Source organism: Fringilla coelebs (assembly GCF_963513975.1).
Source record: "Fringilla coelebs genome assembly, chromosome: Z".
Taxonomy (NCBI): Eukaryota; Metazoa; Chordata; class Aves; order Passeriformes; family Fringillidae; genus Fringilla; species Fringilla coelebs.
In genome coordinates, this window is record NC_140031.1 from 1,040,965 (window position 1) to 1,058,693 (window position 17,729).

The 17,729-nt window shown below is 45.6% G+C and overlaps 1 protein-coding gene across 1 annotated transcript; it reads left to right on the top strand.

Moving 5' to 3' along the window:
* Positions 1-928: 928 nt before the first annotated feature.
* On the top strand, positions 929-17,282 carry CFAP53 (cilia and flagella associated protein 53; the record flags this gene model as incomplete). The annotated part of the gene is made up of 8 exons (XM_084225642.1): positions 929-1,033; positions 2,369-2,598; positions 4,802-4,978; positions 10,549-10,852; positions 13,623-13,841; positions 14,918-15,134; positions 16,120-16,216; positions 17,108-17,282. The coding sequence occupies 8 exons, from the start codon at positions 929-931 to the stop codon at positions 17,280-17,282; spliced, it is 1,524 nt and encodes a 507-aa protein (XP_084081768.1).
* Between the last annotated feature and the right edge of the window lie 447 nt (positions 17,283-17,729).

Sequence of the window (17,729 nt, forward strand, 5' to 3'; positions counted from 1 at the left end):
CACCCCTCCTTCAGAAACTTAGGTATCCTGCATTTTGCCACACGGGCGGGCAGGCACAGCAGGGGCTGCCCACAGAGGGCAGTGGAGGAGCTCAGGAGGCGCCGGGCTGTAGCTCGGGCTGCCGCGGTGTGGTGGGTTCGGAATTACAGGGGCAGTGCTGGATCATCCTAAAGGTCTCTTCCAACCCTGACTGTCCCGTGACCTCGGGACACCCCTCAATGTCCCCGGCCTGTCAGGACACCCCTCAGTGCCCCCGGCCTGTCAGGACATCCCTCAGTGCCCCCGGCCTGTCAGGACACCCCTCAGTGTCCCCGCCACGCCAGTGTCAAAAATAGGTTAGAAACTGTTTAAAATAATTGGTAATTGTTTAACATGTACTGTTTGGTTATTATTTCTAAAAGGGATTAAAAAGGTAGTTCTGAGAAATACGGTACTCAATATTACACCTAAGTAAAGTGCACCGCCCCCCCACCTCCCCCCCCTTCCCCCCGCAAGCTGAACGAGCCACGAGCCAGCCTGGACAGAATTGTAACAGGCAAATCAAGAGCCTTAAATCTTCATGCAAATGAAAGGATCCCAACAGAAACCAATTCAGAGGGACAAAAAACAGGATAAAAAGTGACCCAGTGAATTTGTGCCGCTCCACCTGGAACATGGGGGACATCGCTGCTCAAGAAGACCCAGCGCCGGCGCTGCAGCACCCTCGACGGGAACGCTCCCGCTCGACCCGCGGGCCCCCCATGCTTTAGGCCTTTTTATTATAATAAATGCTAAAATCACTTTAGTACCGTGAGCGTGGTCCCGTTTTTAATACCGGGACAACCCTCAGCACCCCCGCCATGCCGGACACCCCTCAGCGCCCCCGCCGCCATGATGCCACTTCCGTCCCGCGCGCGTCCCCTCAGCAACGGCGGCGCCTCCATCCGCCATGGCGGCGCGGCCCCCGCCCCGTCCCCAGCCACCTCACTGCTCTCACACCCAGAGACGCCGGGAGTTCACCGGCTGCGGGCCGCTGCCGGGCGAAGTGGCGCTGGTGAGGGGCCAGGCCGCGGCTGCTCTGCTCCGGAAAGCTGCGGGGACGTGGGGGCCGAGCCCCAGAGTGGGGCCGGCTGAGACGGGACCCTCTGAGAGCAGCCAGGAGGGGTCCCGGAGAGCCCGGTGCTATGTGAGGTGTCCCGGAGAGCCCGGTGCTATGTGAGGTGTCCCGGAGAGCCCGGTGCTGTGTGAGGGGTCCTGGAGGGCCCGGTGCTGTGTGAGTGGCTCCAGAGAGCCCAGTGCTGTGTGAGGGGTCCTGGAGTGCCCGGTGCTGTGTGAGGGGTCCTGAGGAGCCCAGTGCTGTGTGAGGGGTCCTGAGGAGCCCAGTGCTGTGTGAGGGGTTCCAGAGAGCCCAGTGCTGTGTGAGGGGTCCTGGAGAGCCCGGTGCTGTGTGAGGGGTCCTGAGGAGCCCGGTGCTGTGTGAGTGGCTCCAGAGAGCCCAGTGCTGTGTGAGGGGTCCTGAGGAGCCCGGTGCTGTGTGAGGGGTCCCAGAGAGCCCAGTGCTGTGTGAGGGGTCCCGGGGAGCCCGGTGCTGTGTGAGAGGTCCTGGAGAGCCCAGTGCTGTGTGAGGGGTCCCGGAGAGCCCAGTGCTGTGTGAGGGGTCCTGAGCTGCCCGGTGCCATGTTTGGGGGTCCTGAGGAGCCTGGTGCTACAGGGGTGTAGACTGAGCTTGTCTAATTTAGGAGGAATTTTTTCACAGAAAAGACATTCAGGCCTTGGAAGAGGCTGCCCAGGAAGGTGTTGGAGTCCCCATCCTTGGAGGTGTCCAAGGAAGGGCGGGACTTGGCACTCAGTGCTCTGGGCTGGGTGTTAAGGTGGGGACTTGATGATCTTGGAGCTCTTTTCCAGCCTCAGTGATACTATGATTACCCTATAATTACTGTGAACTTGTCATCTGGTATTCAGTACTTGCACAGTCATGAATTCAACTGAAAAACACGCAGACTAACAGTTTGTATTTTCACCCATGAATGGTTTTGTTTGGAAGGGACCTTAAAGCTCATGCGGTGCCACCCCCTGCCATGGGCAGGGACACCTTCCACTGTCCCAGGCTGCTCCAAGCCCCATCCAGCCTGGCCTTGGACACTTCCAGGGACTGGATAGCCACAGCTTCTCTGGGAAACCTGGGTGGGTGCCTCACCACCCTCACAAAGAAGAATTTCTTCCTACCTTTAGCTTAAATTTTTCCTTTTTCACTTTGTACCTATATCCCTTGTTCTGTCACTATAGTTCCTGATGAAGAATCCCTCTCTGGATTCACTGTAGGCCCCTTCACATCCTTGGAAGGGTGCTATGAGGTGTCCATGCTTTCTCCATTTCCTTTCTCTCGCAGCTAGCCAAGCCCCCCAAGAGAGACATCTTCGAAGAGACGATTTTGGCTGAGAGGGCGCTGGAGGAGGAGCAGCGTGAGCAAGAACGCGACCTGCGGGTGTTCCGTCACTACCGCAATGTCTGCGACTGGCAGAAGGGCGGCGAGGACAAATGGATGCAGCGTGCTGCCGAGAGGAAGGTCCGGGCAACGCTGCAGCAGTACCTGCAGGAGATCGAAGTGAGGAGAGAGAGGTAGCGAACAAGTAGCCAGTGCAGCGCCCCTGCTGTTTTCAGTGTGTGCTCAGAGGGCCCGGCACCTGTGGTATGTGTTCAGACACAGTAACTGTAGCCGAGGTGGCATTTGAAGCCTCCTGTCTGCCACAGATAAGCACAGAAGTAGTAGCGTAGCACTTTCGTTCCTTGATTTTTAAAGAGAATGAAGAGTGCCTTGATACAGTCATGAAATGATAGAATGATTTGGGTTGGAAGGCACCTTAAACCTCAACTTGTTCCAAGCCCCCTGGCAGGGACAGCTCCCACCAGACCAGGTTGCTCCAAGCCTTGTCCAAACTGGCCTGGAACATGTCCAGAGGTGGGGCACAGAATCAGAGAATTGCAGGGTGGTTTGGGCTGGTTGGGCTTATCCACCTACCCTACCGTGGACATCCACAGCTTCTCTGGGTAGCAAAGTATCAGAAATTCTCTCAGTCCAGTGTCACTGAGGGTTTTGTTGCAAAGTTGCTGATGCTTAGCTCCTACAAATAACACTTTGCAGCACAGTCAGCTGAAAAAATTAAAATTTTCCAGAAGTCTTTCAAAAATATTAAAGGTAAAGAACATTACTGCCATGTAAAGAACAGAATTATGCTGTACTGATCTTTGGAAAAAATAATGGGAATTAATTTCTCAGTTACTGTTTTATGTCAAGTGACTTTGTAGTTGTGAAGGTCATCTGTTTGGTATCCTGATCTAACGTGCCTTCAGGGGAATTACACATGGGCTCCACAGAACCACTGGGGTTAGAAGGAACCTCCTGAGATGATCTGGTCCAACCCTGGAGTCACCTAGAGCAGGGTGTCCAGGGGTGTGAGTCCATGTGGGTTTTGCTTGTCTCCACACATGGAGACTGAATTACCTCTGTGGGCAGCCTGTCCAATATCTGACCACACTCCCAGTAAAAATAAAACAAAATGTTTTCTTCTGTTCGTTTGGAATTTCATGTGGTTTAATTTGTGGCCCCTTGTCCTGCCACTGAGTGCTACTGAGGAGTAGGTGTCTATCTTTCCTGCATTCCCTCCCTTCAGGAGTTTATGTATATTGGTAAGATCCTTCTGCACCTTCTCTTCTCCAGAGTGGACAGTCCTAGCTCTCTCAGGAGAGAAGGAACTTTAGGAGAAATTCTCCCGTTGGGAGAGGTGCTCCAGTCCCTCAGTGTCCCTCCACTGGCACCCTCTGCTGAGGCCGTGTCCTTGCGGTGCTGCAGAGCCCGGAGCTGGAGCCAGCGCTCGGGGTGGGGTCTCAGCAGTGCCGGGAAGAAGGATGCCCTCCCTGGACCTGCTGGGAATGCTGCTCCCGCAGCCCAAGGTGCCAGTGGCTCTCTTTGCCACAAGGGTGCATCACTGGCCCGTGCTCAGCTTGTCTGCTGGGACCCCCCAGGGCCCTTTCTGCTGAGACCCTGTGGCATTTGGGCTGAAATTGGTGATTTCTGGATTCTGTAGCCCCAGGTTTCTCACTGCTGGGATTAACAGGGAAGTAAATGATGATGTGTTTAAAAACTGCTTATTTGACATAATTTTCTCATCAAAGATATTTCAGCATGAAGTGTTTTGTTGAGTGATGCTAAAATATCAAGAGGTCATTTGAGAGAAGATACAATGATAGATGCATAGAGGAGGGAGGGCATCAGGAAAAGATTCTTCCCCCAGAGTGTTGTAGGGCACTCACCAGGATCCCTGAGGCTACCAGAGCTCCAGGAGCCTTTGGACGGCGCTGCCAGGGATGCCCAGGGTGGGATTTTTGGGGTGTCTGTAGGACCAGGAGCTGGCCTGGGTGATCCTTGGGGGTCCCTTCCAGCTCACAGTATTCTGTGGGTCTATGCTGAAGGATAACCATAGTACAAAATCTAATTGTTATCAGCTGGTGACAAATGCAGTCTGAGAAATAAGATAATTTGATGAATGGGGAACTGAAGTCATAAAGCAGCTTTGAAAGTGGGTTTGCAAAATCAGGAGTTTAGACTGTGCCTGGACAGGATCACTCACGTAGTGCTGTAAGATTCCTTTGATGGACACAACATGAATGATCCTGAGTCAAAATCTGATGTTGACTTCTCTGACATTTGCAAGAGGTGTTAAAAGGAGCCCAGTACCCACTTTGTGCTAATAGCAAATAAACAAAAACTTTGTCCTTCAACAGAAGGATTGATTTAGCCTTTATTCAAATGTTTTCATTACAGGCTCCGTGACTTTCTGGAGGCAGAGGAGAGCAGGCACCTTGCTGAGGTGAATGCACTTGAAAAAGAAAAGGCACAGCAGAGAGAAGTAAATATGAAGGAACAAGCAAAATTACTGAGGGAGAAGAGGGAGCAAGAAAGACTACAAGTGGTGGCTGAAAAACGAGAGCAACAGTTCAGGTATTGCCATAAAAATAGCTTATAAAAGAGAATTTGCCCAAAGTAAATATATAGGGACAATTTAAAAAGAAGATGGTAATAATAAACTGAGGAAGGAAAGATGAAAGTGGTTGAAACAGTAAGACAGAAAAAAATCAAAGTAGTTAATTCTTGCAAGTGTGTCCTCCTTGTCCCACGCAGCATCCCTGCGTTTCCACTTGCCAAGTCAACCGTTTTTGTAGTTCCTGTTCCAGCTTTATACTGTTGGAGTGAACAGGCAGCAGGGAAGGTTAATTTGGCCTAAATGAAGCTTAATAAGATAACGTCATTAAAGATTCCTGAAATGTTAAGATTGTCCAAAAATGCAGTGTTTTTATTTATTGCATACTTTTCAAGAGTAGCAGCTGCAGCTAAGGGTTTAATGCAGCCTGAAGTTCTGTGCCAAGTCTTCTAGACTGAAAGCAGTAACTTGCAGGTACTTACTAGGACCTGAGGCCTTGGCATGAAGTCTGCCTTGTCCCATTCTTGCAAATCTGGTTTCCCAAGGGAGGGATGAAAGAAATAATAATGTTATTTAATTGTGATTATTTGAAGTGTTTTTCCCCGTCTCCCACGGTACTGTGAAATCTACAACACCTGCTTCTCATCGTGCCCAGGCTGGGGATAAAAATCAACATTGGCTCTTACGTGTGCTTAAACACTAATTAACTTATTCCATAGGTAAATATTTGTTAAAATGTGAGGTTTATTGACTTAGACAGGTGTTAGAAGTGCATAATCTGTCTAACTTCACATGGTGGTTTGAAAATGTAGCCCTTGCCTTTTGCAGCTTCTGGTTTGTTCTCTATCACACAAAGTGGTTGAAACTCACTTTTAAAATAGTTTGGAGGGAGTGCTGCTGGAGTGCATTTTATTTTGTACTTGTAGCTTATTTTATACACCAGGGAGATGTTACCTAAAGGTAGGTGTCTAAGTGTTGGTATCTTTGTATTCACAGGAAATCTGCATTCCTGTTCTATTCAAAATTTCACCAAAATCAGGACAGTTACAGGAACCTAAAGTCAGTCCCAAACAGGCTTATCCTGCCCTGTCAGCTGAACTGCACCCCAGCCTCTACTGACTTTAATTAGGTTCTCATTGATCAGAGTGGGAATTTAGCACATATGCAGATTCCTGTTCAGATGTCTAATTTTAGATATTTTAATTGCAAAATGAATCACACCACTGAACTGCATCATCTGGTGACATACACTTGAACTTCCATGCTGTAGTTGCCTGTCCTAATGTCTCAGGTTCTTTGTTTTCCTAGTGTTGCCCTGTTGATCTATGGGTCACTCAGTCTCATGGGAATATTTCATCCTTTTATTGTCCTTTTACCTTTCCCACTCTGCTCTGGGATCTAAGCCATAATCACACCACACAGCATCCTGTTAAAAAGTGTTGCTGAGCTTTTACTGTTGGTGTTCTGCTGGCTGCATGTTTCAGAGGATTTCGAGGCAGCAAAACCATCTCTACTCACAGCTGTTGTGAGTGGCAGTCTTGCGGTATCTGCATGTATTTGTCTTGTTTAAGGAGCCCCAGGTATGCTTTTCTTTAGCTCTTAGATGTTATTCTTCCTCCTAAACCATCTTGGTCCATGCAGAGATCTGGGAGCAGGATTTGCTGCTCAGGAGATCAATACTTACTGAAAATCCACCAGCAGGAGTCTGTAAATTGTGTCATAGCCTGTCCTCTGGAGCAATGGCCTCCAATCCTCTGACTCCACCCCCCCAGCTGCACCCCAATATGTTTATTCATCAACTATATAAATATATAATAATATACTGTACTGGTATTATGTACATTACAAAACATATGCACAAATAAAAATAAAAAAGGATGAGGTAAAAATGAAATAAATGCCATTTTTTACTTTGTAATGTTATTTATCAATGGTACAAAACATACTCTCTTCCTGCACACCTGCTCCCCTTTGGAGATGATTACTCCAGGGCACACCCAGGAGCCCTGGCAAATCAATCCAGTAGCAGGTGGATACACACATGATTTTCTTTTCCTGTGGATTTTCAACTCTTTTGAATATCTTTCTGAAACCTGATACAGACTTGTTTGTATTTCCTTTAACTCCAAGCAAGGTGCTCCAGGCATGGATTCTCAAACTTTGAGGTATAGAGCGCCTACACTCAGACATTATTCCAGAGTACTCAAACGCAGCATTTTTTATTTTTTATGGCTGGTTGCCATGGCCTGAGGGTACAGGTGTAACAGCTTCTCAGTAGTAATGTTAACCAGAGGAGTCGTTTGTCACAAGGTGACAGAGGGGACAAGGCTTGGACCATGGGTGTCCTGCTGGAATTCATTTTTAGAGAGGCCTACAACTTGTCTGAGAGGAGACTCAGCCAGTGCTAGCCTGAGGGCATGCTCATCATTGGTAACTTAAAAGAAAACTGCAATGTCTTAAAATTTGCATAAAACACAGATCATATCCTCTTTCTTGTGGTAACATCAGAAGCATCCATAAGGGGAATGATGTTATTCCAGCAACATCATTGTGCTGCAGCCATAAAATGAATAAATAACTGGGGAGGTTCTGTCTTTGGGAAGTAGCCAGATCCAGGCACAGTTTTAATATTAAGAAGCTTAGGATAGCAAAGTGAGGAAGAAAACCTGCCATCTGGGGGAGCAGATGTTTATGGGTTGGTGTAAAAGCTGCTTTGAGGGAATTATTTTGATGAAATCAAGCAATTACAGGGTTATTTTATATTAAAATTCTAACAATGCTGAACGTAATTAACTTCTAGTCCCCCGTGGGAATTCAATAAATATCAGATTAGTATATAATCACAGAAAAGAATAACTAGTTCTTTATTCCTTCAATGCTGAGAGAACTTTGAACCCATTGTGTTAAGGTAATACAGTGATTGCTAATTGGAAGATGTAGAATCTCAATAATAGCAAGATTTAGAATCTTAATAATAGCATGTTTCCCTCACAACATTTGAGAAATATGTTTTTCATGAATACTAATTAGTGCTGTGGTCTTTCATCACCACTAACTCCCACCCAGGAGATGAAAGATAGATTCCAGTGGTGAAACGTAAGAAAACCATCAATGACGCAGTACGTTTGATGACCTACTGGGAGCATGGGTGCTCCTTGGAATGTGCCATGGCTCATGGCAGGCACATCCCTGTGCTGCTCTCTGCTTTTATTGCCGAGTTAAACAGTGGTCAGGAGGTTCCTGTCTTGTCCAAGAGGTAAAAACAACCATCCCTTTTCACCAGCCTGCCCTGGCACTGAACTACAGCGTCTCATCATAGAATAGTTTGGGTTGGAAGAGGCCTTCAAAGTCATCTTTATTCTGGGCGGGGACACCTTCCACTGTCCCAGGCTGCTCCAAGCCCTGTCCAGCCTGGCCTTGGACACTGCCAGGGATCCAGGGGCAGCCACAGCTGCTCTGGGCACCCTGGGCCAGGGCCTGCCCACCCTCCCAGCCAGCAATTCCTCATTCCTAATATCCCATCTGTCCTTGCCCTCTGGCCCTGGGAAGCCATTCCCTGGCTGCTGTCCCTCCCTGCGTTGTGCCCAGTACCTGTGCAGCTCTCCTGGAGCCCCTTGAGGCCCTGGCAGGGGCTCTGAGGTGTCCCTGGAGCCTTCTCTTGTGCAGGTGAGCAGCCCCAGCTGTGCCAGGCTGGCTCCAGAGCACAGGGGCTCCAGCCCTGGCAGCATCTCCGTGCCCTCCTCTGCACTGGCTCCAGCAGCTCCAGGTCCTTGTGCTGTTGGAGCCAGGGCTGGGGCAGCTCTGCAGGTGGGGTCTCAGCTGAGCCCGGGGGCACAGGGGCAGAATCCCCCCTGCCCTGCTGCCCATGCTGGGACCAGCCCAGGGCAGGGGGATCAGGCTGGGGCAGGTTCAACAAATAGCAAGCAGAATGGAAATGTTTTCACAGCAGTGCTGTTCCTTTCTCTGTTTGTGTCAGTGCCCTTCACCTTTCAGCACAGGCTCCATAGCACTGGGTGCTTTAGCCAAGAGGTTGAACAGAGAGATGTCCTTGTCCCCAGGGAAATGTGAGGCAGCAACTGTTGAATGCCAGCAGGCAGAAAATGTGGTGAGACCTCTGCTCTGAAAATTAAATAACTACCCTGATATGGAGATTGGTAATAGCATTGAGGTAGTTGCCTGATGAATATTTAATATTTCTGTTACACAGCATAGTCAGGTAAAGCTTGTGTAGTGTCACAGTATTTCACATTGTGCAGGTAACTTCTGCTGCTGTGTTGTTGTTCATGATTCAGTCTGTGATATCTTCTGTGAATTCCTAAACACCTTTGCAATAATCTGCATAGATAGTTTCATTCAGCATGAAATTGTGAGATATCTTTTCACTTCACAGCATTCACATGTGTCTGTCACACATTGTCACATCTTATACATCCTTCGCACTTGTAGGTCTTCACCTTTGTCTGACTTCAGGAAAATCTATATCCTGTTTATAGAACAGAATTAAAGTGCTTGCAGATTGTTCAAATTAAATAATGTTTGATGGCATGTGTTGATCTCAATAGTGCTTTGTTTGCAAAAGTAAAAGCAGAATCTGCAATTAGACCAGTGCTCTTCTACTGAAGATAAATTACCTCTTTATATGCAACTCAGTTGCAGAGAGTAAACGAAAATTGAAAGCTGCATTACTTGTTTGACTTTCTAGCTTCTCCAGGCTTTTATTGCTGAACTTGTCTGGATTATCCCACAGAACTTCACTTTAAAAATTCATAAATTTCTAGTGGTTCCTGCTCAACCGTGTAACCCAGATTTCCATGGTCGCAATATTTTCTGAATATGAATGAGCTTTCAGGTGACTTACCAACCTATTCTAAGTCTTCATTTGAATAGAGACCAACCTACATGTTTGAATAAGTGTAACATGCATATGTTTTATATGTTAATAAAAGGTATACATGCACAGGACCCCCCCCCATGTTCCAGCTACATGTAGAGTACACAGTGTGTATACAATGTGTCGATGTATTGTGTGTTGATTTACACTCACAGAATATCCCAAGCTGGAAGGGACCCACCAGGATCACCCAGCCCAGCTCCTGCCCTGCACAGACCCCCAGCAATCCCACCCTGTCCATCCCTGGCAGTGCTGTCCAAAGGCTCCTGGAGCTCTGGCAGCCTCGGGGCTGTGCCCATCCCTGGGGAGCCTGGGCAGTGCCAGCAGCCTCTGGGGAAGAGCCTTTCCCTGATATCCAACCTAGTCCTCCCTGGCACAACTCCAGCCATTCCCTGGATGCTGTCCCTGTCACAGGGAGCAGAGATCACTGCTGCCTCTTCGCTTCCCCTTGAAAGGAAGTTGATTCAGGTTTTTTTTACAAATTCAAATCCTTCAGCTCATTAATGTCAAAACCTCCATCAAGTCAGGCTCTCTGTGGTTCCTGAGGTTCCACAAAGAATCAATGTCAGACCAGGGGTATAACTGGTGTCCGGGGTTGCTGTGTTTTGAGCAGTGATGAGCTGAGAGCCTTCATTCACCACACACAGACCTGCTTATTGTTTTGAGACTTTAAAAAAAAACTTTTACATTGCCTTCCAGAAACCGATGTCACGAGTATCGTGAACACTGTAAAAAACTGAATGAGAAGGAGCTGAGTGACTGCCAGCTGGCCCAGCAGACTCTGAAGGAGATACTGAAAAAGGAAGAGAGGATGCAGGAGCAGAAGTTGGAAGAGATTTGTGAGAAGGAACAGTTGGCTAAGGACCAGGAAACAGAGCTGAGGGCGCAGGAGGCGGCAGCGCGGATCCAGGAGATGGTGGATGTGCGTGGAGCCCAGGTGGCCGTGCACGCTGCTCGCAGAGAGGAGAAGAAGCAGGAGATCAGACAGGATGCTGAAATGCTGGTAATTTCCATAGTGTTCTGCATTCAGGCTTGGGCAGAAGGCCTTTCTAATGATAGGCTTACTGGACATTTAGACTAATCCATACCTTATTTGTATCTTCACTGATACCATTAGTATCTGAGCCTGTGCTGTTAAGCTAAGCCTCTTTTCCAGAGCTGTGGCAAAGGCATTCCCGTTTACAGAGGGAAATACATCTTTTGAAACTCGGCATTCTAAAGGGTTTTGGCACTCAGCCTCTCAGAAGCATTGTGGGAAATGGAAACATTTTAAAGCTTTTGCCAAATAACCTTTTTTGTTTTTTGATTTCCAGTTCTTGAAGGATAGCAGGGGAGTCTTGTTTTCCAGCTGAAATATTTATTTTATGTATTTATTTTTAACCAAATTAGCAAGCAGCACTTAAGCTCTCTTGCCTGCTAGACCTGGCTGCTGTTGAGTTCACATCACAAGAGGCGTTTGGCTATCTTGGCCCAACTGCTCAGCCACTACCTACTTTTTGGATAATTCTTATCCATCTCTCCTGCTGCAGTTTTGCTGGCTTTAGTGTGGCTTGCTAGTTCAATATTCTGTGTTGACTTTGAATTATGGGAGGCTATTTAGCTCAGACTCAATCTTCATTTTGCAGCTGTTTACATGTAGAGGCTGAATGATCACTTGGGAAACTCTGTTAGACACTGGAAGCTGGTGTTGGCATCATATGTACTTCCCCATTTTATAAAAATGAGACAATAATGAATCTAAAGCTCTGAAAATGCTGGCTGTGAAAATATTCCAAGCTAGGCTAATGTTTTGCCTATTTAAAAACATGTAGAACAGAATTATTTTCTTGTAACAACTTCTAAGGCACTGCCAAACCTCCCAGGCAAAGAATGCTGCTCCTTAACTGGCCTTTTCAGAAAAGCACTATTAGAATAGAAGACTCTGCATCTTCCCCTGGAGACAGCAGCCTGAGGCTCTGTCAAGGAGATACATTTCTGGTAAAGTGGTTGAGTCTCTGGAAAAAAAAAAAGCTTTCTTTGAAGGAGAGTTTCTGTATGGAAAATGCAATGTAATCCATTCTCAGCAGAAAAGGGATGTGGCAGATGGTCTCATCACAAGTCTTTCATTGCAGGCTGGTAGCCCCTAATGACCAGGAGTTTCATCTGGGTGAATGGACAGCTAAGTGTGCATAAAGGTGTCTCCTGGTTGTTGCAATGAAGATAGAATATTTAGTGAAGGAAAACTTGGATCTTTGGCACGGTAGACCACACGTGTGCACCAGGATATCTCAGAAGTGGATGACAAAGCAGGGGCAGCAATTTTTACTTTAGCTACACTACCTACATTTGTCTTATTTGTCCCTTAAAGAATTGTGATTTATTGGAAAGTGATTGACTTCAGGTTATCCTGACTGTAGTGTCAAGAGTTCTGCCATAGTACTTTGGTCCTGGCTTGCAGAAGGGTGGTTGGTAACCACTTCTTTGCACATTTCTGACTTTGTGTTTTTCCAATGGACAAACTTTCATGGATCCCATCCTTGGCTGCTCTCACACAGCTTCACTGATGTCAGAATTAATCCAAAGCCATGTCTCAACTTGCACAGCAGACTGCTCACTATTTCTGCTTTCTTTCCACCTTTGCTGTTCAAAGCTTTTTGGATTTCTAATGCTATTCCTCAAATTATATATATATATATTGAGTTTCAAAGCTGTTTCACCAGCTTCTGAAAGTGAATTTGACAGTCCAGGCAGTTACAAAGTCAACTTTGGCTCTGAAATACTGCAAGAACCTGTGGGCGCTTTATGTCCAGCATAAAAAGGGATGTTTGTTAGGGAGTGCAGCTTCTGCTTCCCTATGGAAAGATTGGACATGCTGTTTATGACAAACCTGCTAAGGCATTTTTAAAGACTCACATTACAAAAGAGACATTTAATTTAAAAACAGGTTAACAAAAAACTGTGTGCCTTAGAGACAGCTGAAGCGTGATTTCTGAGATAATACAGTGCTAATGATGGTCACACACTGTGTTATGACTATGTTTCAGTGCAGTTGTGCTTATACACATATTCAATTGTTAATCGTCCAGAAATTATGCTTATGAATTACTTAGTGATGCTACTTTTGAAGTTTTTTGGTGGCTAAATAATCTTGAATATACAAATACCTATTTGATCACAAATATGCATTTCCAATTTGTCATTGTTTCTTTTTTAAGAACTTAGTTTTGCTGCACATTTTTTCAATATAAAGTGGAATATAAAGTTCTTTCCAATATGAAGTGGGATGATTTGAAACCATGGAAATTCAGTAACTGCCTATCAGAACACAAAGATACAATCACTGACTTGTAGCAGCCTTATGACTGAGTAGAAATGAGTGCTCTGAACACCCAACACAGGCAGAGGACACGTAATATCTACAGAAAGAGCAGGAACATGTGGCCCTGTTATTTGTCAGTGTTTATGGCTGTGTATGAACACCTGGATATAGATCAAAAGTGCTGCAGTGATACTGATTTCCCTAAAAAGATTACTCTATCTGTCTGAAATATTTGTAAAATACCAGGCACAATACCGTTTTTATATTGAATTGCATGTGATGGTTACAGATAAAAATCCTGAATTCTAGTGAATGATATACTAAAATGTTCAGGCTTTTCCAGGTCTAGTGGATGACACTGATTCTGTGTTGCCAGCAAGGCTTTTCTCTTTGATGTTGCAATAAACTAACTCTAGCCACCACTTTTTTGAAGTTACACAGTGATTTTACAAGCTGGCTACTTTTATCCATGTAGGAAAAAGAGCTGCACCAGTTTAGGAAAGAAAAAGAAGACCTTGAGAGGAAGAAGCGAAATCAACAGAAGGAATGCAGGGAGATGTGGCTCAAAGCAGTACAGGACAGGCAGAAGCATCTTGATGCAGAAAAACAAATTCAACTTGCCGAAGAGAAGGCGGCGTTGGAAAATGATTCTGAGGACACCGAGAAGGAATATGAGAAGATAAGAAATAAAAAGGTAAGGTGTTTCATTGTGAGCTTGTGGGGCAATACCTCATGTAGACCAGTTCTGTGGCCCTGTGAACTGCACAGGGTAACAGAGAACAGACACAAGCCCTTCTCCCTGAATGAGATAATTCTTTGGTTGAACAGCCTGCTGCCTCTCCTCCTGCCAGCACCCTGCAGCTCTGCAGAAGCCCATTAGCTGTTAAAACCACAGCACTTTAAAGCCTGCTTTGCAATCAGCAAGGCTACCAGACTGGATAAATGAAGTGGGGGCTCTCAGGAAATCCTGGAATTTTGTCCCTCCATGCTGATTTCATTGTGTATAAATCACCTGACCTTTATCATCCTTACACAGCATGGACATAATAGAGGCTGGAAAACTATTTTTTCTTTCATGGACCTGATGTAGTAAGTATTTGTAACTGCAGCAGACAGGAAATATTTACCTTATTGTAATTAATTAATACTAAAAAAATTTAAATTATTTAAAAACAATATATAGATAGATGCAAACTCTCATGGTTTATTTCTTGGAGATGCCATGAATCATTGGGCATGTCTGTCATTTCCTGAAGTTAAAACAAGTAGATTGTCCAATTTCAGCATGCAAGTGACTCTCAGGGTATTTAGGACACAGGAGAGAGGTGGTTAGAGGCTCCTGTAGGTTAGGAAAGTTGTATCAACTCAATGTTAGACCTTGCTGCAGAATTACAGGAGGTGATATATATTATATCATTACATTATTATATTTATATAATATTTTATACATATATAATATTTTTAATATATATAATATTACATTATTATTTTTAATGCAGGTGATACTGGAGTAGCCTGGTCAGCTGTGGAAAGTCTGTAGAATGGGTGTGTTGTAGGCAGCTGAGCTGCTGTGGGTAAAGGGATCACTTTGTGTTTGTCTGTGATCTGGCCAGGTAGAGGATTCTGAGCAGTTCTTTCCCCTGGCAGGTTTTGGAATGGTCTCTGGGCTCCCAGCTCCCACACTGGCTGTGAACCACCACTTTTCTTCAGGGTTTGAAAGGCTTTTTTGAACTAATTTACTCACATCTGCAAACGTCTCTGTGTTTGCAGCAAACACTGTTGAAGGAGCAACTTACTTACCTGGATCATCTGGCTGAACAGCTGAGGAAGGAGAAGGAGCAAGAAAGAGAGGATGAGAAGATGTTCAAGGAAGAGAGGGATAAGGTTTGGGCTGAGAGGGTTGAGAAGCTGAAAGAAGAGAGGGAGGCTCGATTTCACCTGCTGAGAGATGTCATGTATGCAAGGCAGACGCAGATGGAGGAGAAGTGTAAGTGGTTGAGCACACATCTGGGCAGAGGCAGTTCAACACCCTGCTGCTGGGAACAGCAACTGCCCCAGCACACACTGTGTGACAGAGTGGACAGCAATGTGACCCTCCCTGAACCTGTTCCCAAAATGCTCTCCTACAGGCATTCCTTACACTAATTCCCCATTGCCATCACCAGAGCAAAGCCTAGTAAAGTGAGGATTGCATGGGCAAATGGTCATTATTATTAATTATATTATTATGAAGCCCTGAGTGTGAAAACTTTCCAGTTCTGAGTGGGTGAAAAATAAATAGGCTGGGAATACACTTGCTGTTGTTTGTGTGGCACTTCAGAAACAACAAAACTCAAACCTACTATTTAGGCTACTTAGCCCAAATGCAGTCTCACTGTCTCTTCAAGCTCAGCAGAGCTGTTGCCTTCTAAAAGGATTTCTGGTTTTGTTTTCCAGTGCAGAAAAAAGAAGAGAGAAAAGTAGAGATTGCTGAAGAGAAGGCGGCAATGGCTGAAGCAGTCAGACAATTTGAATATGAAGAAGAAGAAGAACGTAAAAGGTATTTTTCTTCTATGTCATTGGGTCATTCCTTTGCAGACCAATCTTTTAAACTTGTGAGAGAGCTGTTTATATTTTTCTGGTAAATCTAGAACACGGGGTGGACTTCTTTCTATTTAGAGAAACTTTCCCACCACGCACCTTATCAGTTCCAAACTGCCCAAGAGCAGACTTGTGATACTGCAGCTGGTATTAAGTCATTAATTCTGACCTCGGAAGGTAGTGGTACATATCCTTGTGTTGGTGTTTTTGATCATCATGTGACTTTTATCAGTCATATTTCCTAAACACATCCCCTCATACTCTGAGCTGTTGTTACGAGTGGCAGAAGTCTGGGGAGGAGGGTTAATGAAAGGTTTGTTTGTTCCTGCCCCAGGAGAGCAAGTGTGTCCGGGCTTATTGCTAAACTCCGCCCACAGACATCCCTTGAACAGCCCTGTGCCAGCCACCAAAACACCGGGCTGCAGCACGTAACCCCGGCTGCACGCGGCTCTCCCTAGCGCCTCTGGATGGAGCAGAGCCTTACACGCAGTAGCTGGAATGTTCCTCTGGGTGTCATGCAAAGCCTTGGGCAAAGGGCCTTATCTCACTTACTCCCCTTTTGTACTCCTGCCCTTTCTCCACTCTTGTCCACGGGACACAAGTAGCTCCTTCCTGAGCCGGTATCTGTTGTGTTCTCTGAGGGCTGTATTGGGAACAATCTCCTGGCTGTGGCAGAAGTGTCACCCTTGTGAAGGAAACGCTCTGGGCTCCAGCTGGGATATGTTCTACTTAGCAGAGATGGCACTCAGCAGTGTCAGGAAGGGTTTGTGGCTCAGCTCTGTTGAGTTAGCGCACAAGTCCTGACTACTTTGTTGGCATTCAAGTGTCTGACTCCTGTAACAGAAAGGCCTGAGCAAGTAAGACTTCCTCTGCTTCTCCAGAGGGGACTGAAAGCAGTACACGAGTCCTGAGGTGCAGTGGAAGATTGATTTCTCCTGACAGCCACTTCCAGCAATATCAGTGCAGCATGGAGTTGTTCTTCTCAGCAGGAGGGTGACAATGGGTGTCAGCTGCAGCACTGAGCCCAAGCCAGGGACAGACTGAGACCCAGCACCCCCATCCTCTATCCTCTCACCACGACTGTGAGGAGTGAGGAGCAGGGAGGGCATGCTGATTACAGGGGATTGTTCTTTCCCTCTTTCTGGTCGAGCACCAGTTTTACAGTCTGCTTTATAGGACACAACAGAGTGCAGAACATAAGGTTAGCACGCAGCGTTTGGTTAATAGTGGCAGTTATTCTTAACTGCTAAAAGGAGCTTTGAATGGTTCTTTAGTCTAAGCTCGAATGCTAACAGATTGCATAACAATAATAATAATAATAGCAAAGTTTATTCTTTTTACCCACACTGCTTAAATAACCTATTCATTTGGCATTTCCAGAAAAGCACGTAAGGCCAAAGAGTACAGAGACCAGCTCACAACTCAAATTGCCTATCAACAGCGTCTCCACAAAGCTGAGGAAGAGAAGAGGAAGAAAGAAGAGGAATCAAATATGGAAGAAGAGAGACAGTATCAAGAAAAGATACAATTCATTCTGTCGTTGCCCAACAAGTAAAGCCCCCCACTGCAGAAAAAGCACTAATGCCTGACTCTTAAGGGCATTACTTACTTTGGTATTTCAGCTCACTCAGTTGCCTTTAAAAACATTTTCTTAGGATGTTTATGCCTGATTTGAGTTGGAATTATCTCCACTGTGATACTCAAAACATTGGAAATTACAAGAAACGTAGTATTTTAAAGTTTATTTTTCCCCCATGGATTTTTTTTTTACAAATCTGATCCAATCCAAAGTGCTTGGCATTTTAATTCAAGAATACTGTCTGACCTCTACAATAGAATAGTGTATTATTGTGACATGAACAATGCACAGGTATTCTTTTTAATCTGCAAAAAGAAAAATTGTAGAAAACTTTCAGTAAACCTTTATTAAAATGCCTTTCAAACTGAAAACATTAGCAGAAATATTTTCTTTGTATTTAGATACTAAGGATAAAACTCTGAA